This window comes from Pteronotus mesoamericanus, unplaced genomic scaffold (assembly GCF_021234165.1).
Source record: "Pteronotus mesoamericanus isolate MK-2021 breed Mesoamerican mustached bat unplaced genomic scaffold, CSHL_Meso_final contig_134, whole genome shotgun sequence".
Classification (NCBI taxonomy): domain Eukaryota; kingdom Metazoa; phylum Chordata; class Mammalia; order Chiroptera; family Mormoopidae; genus Pteronotus; species Pteronotus mesoamericanus.
This window is the reverse complement of record NW_026555061.1, coordinates 379,572-391,222: the sequence shown is the minus strand read 5'-3', so window position 1 is coordinate 391,222 and position 11,651 is coordinate 379,572. Positions and strand designations below refer to the sequence as shown.

Sequence of the window (11,651 nt, the reverse complement as noted above, 5' to 3'; positions counted from 1 at the left end):
AAAGTAAAAATTAAATGATGTGACTGAAGTTAAGGATACTAAGTAAGAGTCTATGGGCTTGTTGGCCCTAAAACTTGTTTTATTTACCTATTTTTAACTTGTTTTAAATAAATTTAACAAAATTACCATGAAATAAATGGGTAAAAACATTTGGATAACTGTAAATCTTAAGAGAAATGAAAATGAGTGAGAATTTCTAAGTTTTGTTTCTGAAACACTTTGCGAGAAAACACGTACAATTCAGGTCAATGTGTGAAGACGCCAATGAGAAACCCAGGAACCCGAGCCTCAGCGGGGAGAGTCTGCTGGCTGCCTCCCGGGACTCGGGGCAGCAGAAGCCCCACCCCCCGGTTTCCCAGGTGGAATGGGTGGCACCAGGTCTCCCCTCAGAAGCCCTAACACAGCAGCTCCCAGGTTGGACACGGGACCTGGAATGGCTGTGGAAGCCTCTGGGCTCTTTGGGGACCCTGGAAAGACTTGGTTTGGGACCTTCAGAGGCAGAGATGTGCAGAGCAGGTTCCTGAGGCAGCTGGGCGTCTGAGGCGCCACCAGCCCTGCCTCGCTGGTCTGGCCGGCACTGCACCAGGGTTTGCCTGCAGGCAGAGGCCGGCTCACCGAGCGAAGCCCCACGTCAGCCGGGCCCATCCCCACCCCAGGGAGAGGCCTCACTGCCACATCCAGGCTGTGCGGTGAGCACCAGTCACTTCTATTGACGAGCACCCTCAGTTCACCGCCTCCCACGCAGAAGGGCTGTGGCAGGGGCCTCGCAGGCCCCAGGCGGGCCCCCGAGTGCTGTCCGAGGCCTGGCCTCCTTGCGTCAGTGGGCCTGGCTGCAGCTGGGCCGGCAGTCACTCGGCTGCGAACAGCTGGAGCTTGCCATCCAGGGTGGCCGTGGCGAGCTGTGGCAGAGACAAATGCGGGGTGAGCCCTTGGCCGCCCTCCGCCTCTGGGGGACTGGTCGGCAGAGCAGCTATCTGTCAGACCCCTGTCAGCTGCTCCTGGGCACCGAGCCGAGCGCCGAGGCACAGCCTCACCTGCCCCAAACTGCACCCCGCCCCTGGGAGCTCCAGCACCAGTCCCGGCAGAGGGCTCCTGGCCAGCTCCAGGGCCCCTGGGGCCCGAGGCCCGCCCCCGGCAGGCCCATCTCTCACCAGCTGCAGGCGGCCTTCCACCCTCCCAGCCCCTCCTGGGCCTGCAGGGCAGGGCAGGCTTCCAGTCCCCTGCCAGCGCTCCAGCTCCAGGAGGAGAGGACCAAGCTCGGGACCAGCGAACTCTGCCAGGGCCCTAGTGCGCATGGAGCTGCAATACCGGGGTTAGGGCCCGATGGAGGATGGGGCGGAGACGCTGCCTGGCCTCCCCGGCCTGCATTTCCTTGGAGCTGTGGGCATCCAACTCCAGGGAGCCTCTGACCTCAGCCAAGACACAGTGCTCAGCGCTGACAGAATCCAGCGCACAAGAAGCAACATGCTCGAGGTGTGACTGTGCCCGGGGCCGAGGGGCCCAGAGCCAGGGTTGTTCCCGGGAGGTGGCCCACGCAGGACGCTAGCCATGCCAGGCGTGGCGGTTACAGAGCTCTGTCCTTGACAAGGCTGAACAGATGGGTCCCAGCCCGCCACCAAGTCTAACAGGGGTTCTGGCTGCCTAGCTCCTATGCTAGCAGTGATACAGCGGCATCAGAGCCGATACAGACACAAAGACAGATGAACCCAGAGACGAGACACAGGCAGACACACGTGGATGCAGAAAGGCAGATGCAGACATGGACCTAGGCATCCCACACTAGAAGCAGCTGCAGAGAATCATCTAGAACTTTTATCGCTCGGTCGTGTTTAAACCCCTCCGCGTTTCCGAAGGGGCGCCATGCACGCAGGTGCCGAGGCCCAGCTCGGCTCCACCCTGGGCTTGGTGTGCGACGCTGGGAGTCAGGGGACGCCTGGCCCCCCCACCTCCGTGTGGGTGAGTCCTGCCAACAAAGGGGCGGCAGTACCCACGGGGGGGGGGCTGGCACATGCCCTGGCGGAGCCAGGCGGCCAGGAAGCGCTCCGCCAGCCGGGAGCCGTGATGGAACCAAGTGCGACAAGCGTGTGCAGATGAACTGGACGTGTGCGGTTTCAGAGAAAGTCACAGCCCCACCGCCTGAGGGCAGCGTGACAGCCACTGCACGCTGCAGAATGGACACTGTTGGGGGAGGAGGGCTGAGTTCTGCTCTCAAAGAAAAGGCTGAAAGAAACAAAGCCAGGTTTCACGCTGGAGCCAGGCAGCGCCCGTCGGCGGCGCGTCCCCGGGTGATGTGATGCCTGCTGGCCTATCACGTTCACACTGAGGAGCCTTTGCTTGGATTCCCCCCGAGGTGGTACCGATGCCTGGCGGTGGGGAGCCAGGTCCTCCCGAGCCGCGTCTCCTGGCCTGCGAAACCCGCCACAGACCTGCTGCCTGCAGCGCCAGGAACCAGTCAGCGCCCTCCTCAGAGCGGGTCTTAACACAAGACAAGCAGTCGGGTGCCGGGGACTGTTTCCAAACTTGGGTACCGTGAAGAAATGGGAAAATCAACTAAGTCGAGGGTAAACGCATTGGCCCCCGTGCACACGATCCCCGTGAGAGTCTGCCCAGGACCCCGACAGCCAACATCAGTGCTTCAGCAACCACGGAGCACACGCCGCTCGTCCCCAGGTGCCTGAGACCACGGACAAAGCCGAGGTGGGGGATGGGCGACCGCAGTGGCATGGGCAGCGGGCCACAGGAAGTCGGGGCAGAGGTTTGAGAGAGGCTTTTCAGAAAAACAGGCGTGTGAAACAAGGCCTTTGGGGCCAGGGGACCAGTGAGGCTGGCACGGGGGAAGGGGACGCTCGGGGACGCTCTGCAGGGAGAGCAGAGGCGGCGCCGCAAGACCCACAGGACCCACGCTCCGGGGAGGGCTGAGCAGACTGGCACTTTGTCGCACGGTCACCAGCACGTACGAGGGGCTGAAGAGCAAACATGGGCCTGGGGGCCCAGCAACGTGGCTCGGTGCCCGGGACGCCCGTACCCTTTCTCTTTAGAAACCACGTGGTGCTAATTCTCCAGTCCACAGTCAGGAAAAACAAAAGCAGCAAAAAATAAATAAATAAAATAGAAGAAAACCACCTGTAGAGCACTCGGGCCGCACTGTTTCCACACTGGCCACGGATCCCTCCGTTTCAGTTCAGACTCTGGTCCAGGTGGGCAAAGAGCTCAGGCGCCTGACATATGGCCGTATGGGCGGCTGCTCCCCAGGAGGGCGTGTGACTGACAGATCAGCTGTGGGGACAGAGGTGACCACTTTCCTAAAATAAAGCAAGGCTGCCCATCACAGTGACTGTTCCATTCCCCCTGAAGCAGGGATGCTCGAGGCCACGGCGGCCAAAGGTGAGCTCCTGGCAGTCACACGCGGAGACTGATGGCCCACTGGTGGCTGCAAGGCTTGTCAGTGCAGATGGTCACGCAGGCGGGAAAACACGGGAGAGGAGCCGGGAGCTGAGGCCGGGCCACTGGGCTGCCGGTTCCCGTTCTTACAGAGGGCAGGGCACACGACGACACCCAGTCCGCGGCTTGTGAGGAGAGCCGTGGGCCCGAGGGCCCTGCAGAGAAGCGGGGACTCCTGCGCTTGATGCCGGTGCCTGAGAAGACACGGGCATCTCAGCCCAAGGTCCGGAGATGACCCCGAAGTCCCACAGGAGAGTCTGCGTCTTAAATCAAGCCAGGCGAATACAAGGGGGTGCAAGTCCAGTAACGAAGGACGAGAAACGTGGGCTCAGCTGGCGCTGCCCCCAGAGCCCCTGGCGGGATGAGGCTCAGGTCACAGGGCCATCGCACACCGCCTGCAAAGAGGTGCTGCAACGGTTAAAAATGGAACACAGAATGAGGCATTGCACTGAGGAGCCAGAAGAATGAGAAGAAAGTGAAACTAGAGGAGGAGTCATCACACAGACGAATTCAGTCGTTAGGTCAAGAGCTGCTGAGCAGCAGCTGAAGAGCCTGGGTGCCCTGGGGGCAGGTGTGAACGTCACCAGGGCCCCGCAAGCTGAAAGGGTAGAAACGTGAGGGGGAGGTTGGATGACCGAGTCCAGCATTGACGTGGTGGTTCCAGGAGAAGAGAACCACCACTTGTGGACTGCGTGGCTTCCATTTCTACGGGTAGTGAGGCTCCAGAGAACATCGGCCTCCTGTTTACCCTGGGCCAGAAACCCCAGAGTGCGCCTGCAGCCCCCAACCCCCTCGCCTGCAAGCTGACGGCTCAGCGGCCAGGAGGCCAAACGTTCCCAGAGACTTGCCCAGGGCTTCTCCCACGGGGTGGGCCTTCCGAGCGGCAGGTCTCAGCAGTTCCACAGCCGTTTTCTCCCCGTTGATGACTGTCCAGAACCCGTCACGCACCCCGTGGCCCCAGCGTGGGGGCGGCAGGAGGCTGCGCAGCACGGGGCCCCGGTACCGCCCCGCTGCATTGGCTCCGCGCCGTCCCCGGCCTCACCTGCCTTGACGTGCACACCCGTAAAGCGGGGAGAGACGCGGCACTGCATCCGAGCACAGGTCTGAGGGCAAAGGCTGCTGACCGGCCACCCCGGAGAGCAGGGTCCGGCGCACCCCGACAGCCACCTCTCTCAAGAAATAACTGTCACCCTCCGTCAGAGAGAGCCAGACGGGCACCTCTGGTCCCGTGAGGTGAACAAGGAAAGCCGCCGCCGGGCTGGGCAGGCGCGCACAGCACAGGACGGGAGCGTTCCAGCACGGGCCAGGCGGCCGAGGGCGGGCACTGTCCAGCTCCCCGGGGCCTGGGCACCACGTGCCTCCAGATCTGACCTCACGCCCCCCACCTGCCATGGTGGCCATGGCCCTGGGGACAGGTTCCCGCATGGGGCGCCTGGCGGAGGGCAGAGCCCCGTGAGCGTGAAGCCCTAGGGGTCGGGAGGTCGCCAGCAAAGCGGCGCCACAGCTGGCGCTGGAACGAGGCCCCCACCCCGGCCCAGAGGCGGCCCGAGGCGCGGCGCCTGTGGTCGGTCCGGTCTGGAAGCCAAGGGGACACCGCTGAATAGGAGGCATCTCAAGGCCCATGTTACTGCTGCGTTTCCCTTCATCGACTCCTCCACAGCTTCCCATAGGCCATGTGGCTTCAGAGGCAGCAGCAACTCAGAGGGGCCTGGGGAGGCTGCAACTTTTGTGCACGGCAGGCCTGAGCCACGCACACCCATCACGCCCACAGAGAAGCCCTGCTTGGAGCACGCGCAGGGGAAACATGGCTCGGGGGTGACACGACCTGGAACGCCCGAGGGCCAGCCCTCCTGCCCGCCCCCCCCAAGCATGCGTGGTGGGGCTGCAAAATCCACAAGGGCTCACTGCAGTGGCACAGAACATACATGTCAACCGGGGGCTGACAGATACCTCATCTCCCAGAGCGCGACATCCGAACCTGTGAGCAGACAGCAGAGGCAGCGGCACACGCCTGCAGCTCCACGGACCCACGCCAGCTGACCCGAAGCTGCTGCAGGCGGTGCCTGGCTAGACGCTGACTGTCTACCTCCCAGGACCCTTGGGGCCCAGGTCTGTCGCTTGCCAGCTCTTTCCTGTGACGTTACTGCTGACCTTTAGCGATTTGACTGAGCCACAGAAGAAGCAGCCGACTGAGGAGCGAGCCCGTACTGGCCCCCGGCTACGCCTTGTGCCAGTGACCCCGCAGCGCTGCTGACCACACAGGCAGCGGCCCCTGTGCTGCAGGCCGGACACTGGCTCACGGGAGCGGCTGCAGCCTGAGGCCCGCAGGGCGAGAGCTGTCCCCTGCAGCCCCGACGCCCATGGGCAGGCAGAGGCTCCGGGCCGCGCCCCCCTCCGGTGTGGGTGTCCGAGCTGGACCCAGGGCTGGGCTGCGTGGAGCCCCTGCTGCAGCCCAGACCCTCTGTGGGTGACACGCTGACAAAGGCAGAGAATCAAAGGTTTACTTTGGAGTAAAAGCCTGAAACTGGTTCCTATTAGAAAATATTCATTTTGTGGCCAAGGAGGCCAAGAGGCAGCACACGCTGCCATGTCCCGCATCAGCTGGACAACCCCCTGGGCCCCAGGTTTCAGGAGAGCAAGGTCCTGACAACAGCTACACGCCTTGTCGGAGCTCAGTGCCCCCCCCCAAGCCACGGCCCCCCTCAAAGGCAGGCCCAGGACGGCCCCCCACCGCACAGCTGGCCCAGAGCCCCTGAGCCAACCAAGCAGGGGGCTGGAGCTCCCTCCAGACGCCCCGGTGAGCAGCCAAGGCTGAGTGCTCCGAACACTTACATTCTGTAATTTCATTACTCCTCAAAGCTCCCTAATCCAGGATAAATATTTCCACTTCATTTAAAGTTGCTGATCCAACATGTGGAAACGTTTTGTGGTTGTTCTCTGGCTTCTCCCCACCAGGCTTCCAGTAACTCAGCGTCACACGCTCCGTCCCCGCGGCCTTGCTGTTGGGGTGGACGTCCCGCGTGACTCAGGCTGACCGACCCAGGATGTGTCCCCCTGGAACGTTCCGTGGGGGGGGGGGGCAGAGGAGGGATGCGGAGCACGGGACTCCGCCAGAATCCGGTGACTGTGTCCTCCCTGTGTCCTCAGTCGTGACTGGAGCCGGCAACCCCTGAATGGGCCGCTCTGCACTCCCGACGCCGTGGGGTGTGGGACAAACGCACAGCAGCAGTGAGGCGCGCTGCGACGCGTGGTGCTCGCTGTTGGGAAGTGTGGCAGGTGAGCGGGGTCGCCAGGCCAAGTAGGCTCAGGCTCCGGGCTCCCGCAGTGGCGTCCGCCTGAAATGGAAGGACCCGCCTGCCCAGTGGTTCCCCCACCGCACCTGCGGCCGCCCTCATCCCGCTGTGCCCGGAGAGCTCGGGGGTGGGCGCCCAAGGAGGCAGGCTGCTGCTGGGTGTGCCCGCCTAGAGCTACGCAACCTCCCTGCAGCAGTGGTTGCCCCCAGAGGTCCTGGCTGTGCAAGGCGAGGAGACAGACAGTGGACAAGAACCCGCACGCCTCCGGTGGCATCTGTCTCTGTGACAGCCCTGCCGGAGAAGGGCGCGTGCCGCATCCTGGAGGGGAGCCGGTCTATTATGCAGCTCTCCTGGGCGCAGGCTCTGCGCCTGCTTCCTCCTGCCACCACGGCAGGTGGTCACAGACTGAATGGCTCAAAACGCCGATTTCTCGCTTCCCAACCCTGCCGGTGAGCGCCCCGAGCAGGTCTCGCCGCACTGCGGCCATGGGGCCGGCGAGGCTGCCACCACGTTGGACTGGCCTCCGTCCTGGGCCCGAGGCCCCTCCTCCAGCTCCAAGACGACGGACAGCACGCCTCCCCCTTGACGCCCCAAACTCCCTCCTGAGGACCTTGCGTCCCTGGGCCACTTGGACGCAGCAAAGCCGTCTGTCCTAAGTCAGGTGATGGGGACCGTCACCCCATCTACCTCAACTGCCCACCACCATGCAGGGGTCACATATTTACAAACATCTGTGGGGTCCTCACCCTGCTCATCCCTGGAGAGGCAGTAGAATGACATGATGCAGGTAAAACCTTCAGTTATTTCTTCTGTAAGTAACACAGAAAGCCCCCTTTGGGCATGTGCTCCCCAAACACCATCTCACCCAGCGCGGCCTCATCAGTGACCCCGGCGCATTGTCGCCGCACGTCCCAGCTCCCTCGGAACGCGGGGCTGAGCCTGGGCTGCCCCACTGGTCTGAAGTCTGCAGCCCCCACCACGTGCCCCCGCGCAGTGCAGGCGCAGCAGGGCAGACGGCTGAGCACGGGCCACACACAGTGGCTTTGAAGGGGGCTCCTGTCTGTCCAGCCAGCTGTCACCTCATCGTGGAAAAACATAAATTCAGACCAAAGCTGTGAAGCCATCTGAGAGTGGACTGACTCCCACGGGTCGCAGGGTCTCATGGGTGACAGAGGGCCAGCCCTCCCCCACGCGGCACACACAGTGCTGGGGAGGAATGCGAATGGGCTGGCTCAGGACGGGGCCTCCCTCGGGGCTCCCGAGACACACCCTCCTGCCTTGCCCATCACCCACTGCTTTGCTACTTGCTCCTTTTCTTGGGCAGATGAGAGGGTTTGACAGGGAGAAGACAGGCTCAGATGTGTTCCCTTCACACTTTGAGGACTTCTCAGCACATGTGGCTTGTTCACATTTTTAATGTCTGCTGTAATTTCCTGGGCCTGCCCACTGTTCCCAGAGCCACATTATATGAAACACCAATTCTCAATTACACTCCAGCCATAACACACTCGATCCCTATCATCTTAAACTTGTGTCCATCCAGTGGATGGGCGGTTCCAGCCACAAGCCATGAGGTGGAAAGCCAGGCTGCCCGCTCCGCGTCCCCGCTGGTGTGGCAAGCAGAGCCTGTGCCACTGCGAAGAAAGGCTCCCTGATACACGGGATGGATGCTGGTTCCCAACGCCAGTGACAGATCACCACATGCCAGGTAGAGAGCAACGGGGTAAAACTTTACAACGTGTCCGAAACCCAACAGATGGCGGAGGACAGAGGGAAAGGACAGGTGGGCGCTGTGACTCAGCACGCGTGCAAAGCGGCAGCATGTAAATGGCGGCCATCGACGCTTTCCACTCTGTTGCTAGGACACCGAGCAGGCGGCATGACGCTCCTTGCTGTTCAGTCTTCCCAGGCCTTTGTGAAAATCGTTTTTGTTTTTTTTGGGGGGGAGCGGGGGCTGCTTTGGCTTCTCTGCAACTCACATCATGGGTCACAGACCTGTCAGAAAAGACAGGGTCAGTGGTGGCACATTGTGTACCCACGGGGCAGCAGCTGTCCCCCAGGTGAGCAGACTTTTCTCTGGAGGCTCATCGGCCTGTGTTGCTCACTGAGTAATTGCAGAGTGTTCTAAAGATGCCGGGAGTTCCAACCAGCTGAAAATCGCGTCCTGCCTGTTGGGTCTTGTTCTTTCCATGAGCTCTCTCTGGAGCGCAAGAGAGGAGCACCAGGACATCCCGTAGGCCCCGCCTGCTGCCACCCGCTTCAGTTTGCGGGGGTGACGGCAGCCCCAGGCGAGCGTGCCCACGGGCACTGACGAGGACCCCCTTCAGAGCGTGAGGTCTCTGGCTCACTTGCCAAGCCTGTGTGTGCACAGGGTCTCGGGGCTTGGCCGGCCTCGCCCCAGCACCGCCCGCAGGGGCTCCGGACCCTCGGCGCGGAGTGCTCTGCGGGCAGCTGCAGTTCAGACCACAGCCCCCTCCTCAGGTTCAAAGGGACTGGACGGGCTATGGAACCTGCGTTCCTCACGGGTCCCCGGGCCCTGCCTCGAGCTGCACTGTTCCACACAGTGCCAGTGCGTCACAACACAGGTGCCTGGGGCCCTGAGCTGTGGGGCTGAGGAATCTCACCCGCCTGCTCTGCCAAGGCTACAGCCAGTGTAGGTAAAACAGGTAGAAATACAGCCTGTGTAGGTCGGCCGGGCGCCTGCAGCCCCCGTTCAGAGTGCGAGTCTCACACAGGTCCCCGCACCTGCGCTGGCAGAGGGGCTGCTCCACGGCCTGCGAGTGGCGGCAGCTCCCCAGACCCCAGCCAGGCAGGCCCGAGGTCGCCCTGGCTGTGCCCTGAGCAGGGTCCGCCCACTAACTGGGCGTTAGGGAAGCTGTGTCTTTCTCACAAAGGCACAAGGACTTGAACGTGCTGTTGTGTGGCACGTCAACACCGCACTTCGGTGCATCCACACACACGGACCAAGTTACTGAATCAGGGCTGACATTCTCATGACACAAAGTAACAGCTGGCTGAACGTTATGTTAAGACATCTAGGATTTTTAGGAGTTAAAACATTATGAGCTCCGAAGATACTATTCTTTCCATTTCAGAGTTGATTTTCCAAATTCTCTTAAGTCTTTGGTTAATTAAGAGTAAGACAAGCACAACACAGACATGTGGCTTCCAAAGCAGCCTTTTCTGTTCATTCCTATCCTTTTTGACCGGATTACTGAAAGGGGGGAGGCGGCAAGGTGGGCGGAGGTGGAGGGTGTGCCCGACAGGGGAAGCACCCCCTCCTCGCGACACCAGCAGGGTCGTGGCCCTGGGCGGTGAGGGGCCAGCCCCTATGCAGCCCACCCCGCTGGTGGCCCCCACTCCCAACGTCCAAGAGTTGAGGGTCTGGAGAAGTGCGGGCGACGTGTGGAAGCTCCCAGACCCCTTTCCTGAGACAGGAATCCCATCCCCATCGTGGGCCGACCAAGCCCATCCGCAGTCTCTGTCCCTTCCCCAGAGCCCGCGCACAACAGCTGCAAGCCACACCTGCTTGGGCCTCTCCTGTTAGCAGGAGCTCCTGGTGCTGCCCGAGTTCCCTGCCACTGGAAAAGCAGGAAGGAGCACGTGACCCGCAAAACTGACACGAAGTTCCACCCCAGTGTCCAGAGGACAGTAATAAGGCACAACTGGTCCTGATCCACGTGCTCCCACGGCGAGGGGGGTGGGGCTGTGACCAGCACAGGGGTGGCACCCTCAGGGTCCCGCTGTGCCTGCCAGCGGCACCTCGGCCACTCTCACCGCATGCACACCCGTTGGGGGGGGGGGGAGGCTCACGTCCTAGCCACAGGCGCGGTGCGCAGCAACCCACAGAGAACCCTGCATGTGACCCTGGGCTCTGCTCAGAGGAGCTCGCAGGACACGCCGCCTTGCCACGCTGCTGCCCCTCACGGCTCAGGGACCACACATACCTGCAGGAGCACGGAACTTAGAGCAGCCCCCCCCCCCCCCAGGGCAGGGTCCCTTCACAGCTCTAGCCTGAGCCCACACAGGCGCTGCAGCCCTTGCCCAACGCCGCCCTGGTGCCTGAGTCATGCCCATCCCAGGCCACGATCAAGTGTCCACGTCTGCCACCGTCAACCTCCTGCCAGCCTCCAGTGGCAGGGAGCCATGTGGACGACTGCGGCAAGGGGACAGGTAGCCCTGCCCATGATGGGCGACGCACACGACAAGGTTGTGGGTTTACCCCGCGTTCCAGGCAGTGGAGCCACTGGCAAGCAGGATGGGGAGCTAGGCAGGGAGGCCGGCCTGCAGCAGCGGCTGTGCGATCCTGCGCCCCAGGGCCGCTTACACGTTCTCTGCCGATGTGCAGTTCCAACCCCTGTGCCAGCAGAAGCGGCTCTGCCCATTCCACACACACGAGATCGTCGGTCAGTTCCCCCTAAACTGAAGGGAGGTGCACAGCTGACGCAACAGGCACCTTTGACTTGCCCCCCGCAAGGGGGCGGCTCAGTGACAGTAGGTTCAATCGAGTCAGTCTTGTACCCAGAGATCCTGTAACTGCTGTTCATTCACTGAAAAACTGTTTTATCTCTTCGATGACCCAGTACTTTGATTTTTGTAACAAAACCCAATTTTAAGTGTAACTGAAATAAATCCATAAATAAGATTTAGCTCCTGTGCTCTGCACAGCACCCTTCGCCGTGGCCCCACGACGGCCGGAGGCAGCGGGCGCTCAATGGCCCCCCCGGGCCCTGGCCTCCGTTTTCTCTGACTAAACTGGCACCACAAAGGCACGGACTGGATCCCGTGACAACTGTCTTCAAGGCTCCGCTGGCGAGGCCTGAAACGACGCTAAGCAGGCCATCACCGCTGTCGGATGTTATTGTTGAATTAACAAAGCAAGTCATTCCATCGCTTTAGTCTTTAAAAATTATGGAA

At 61.7% G+C, this 11,651-nt stretch overlaps 1 protein-coding gene across 1 annotated transcript in view; it reads right to left on the bottom strand.

Annotated features, from left to right (window-relative positions):
- Positions 1–848: 848 nt before the first annotated feature.
- The window catches only part of WDR27 (WD repeat domain 27), a 61,415-nt gene continuing 50,612 nt past the window's right edge, over positions 849–11,651 (bottom strand). Inside the window, exon 27 of the mRNA XM_054595192.1 lies at positions 849–899. Within this exon, the coding sequence (XP_054451167.1) occupies positions 849–899 (51 nt within the window). The remainder of the gene's footprint in view (positions 900–11,651) is intronic.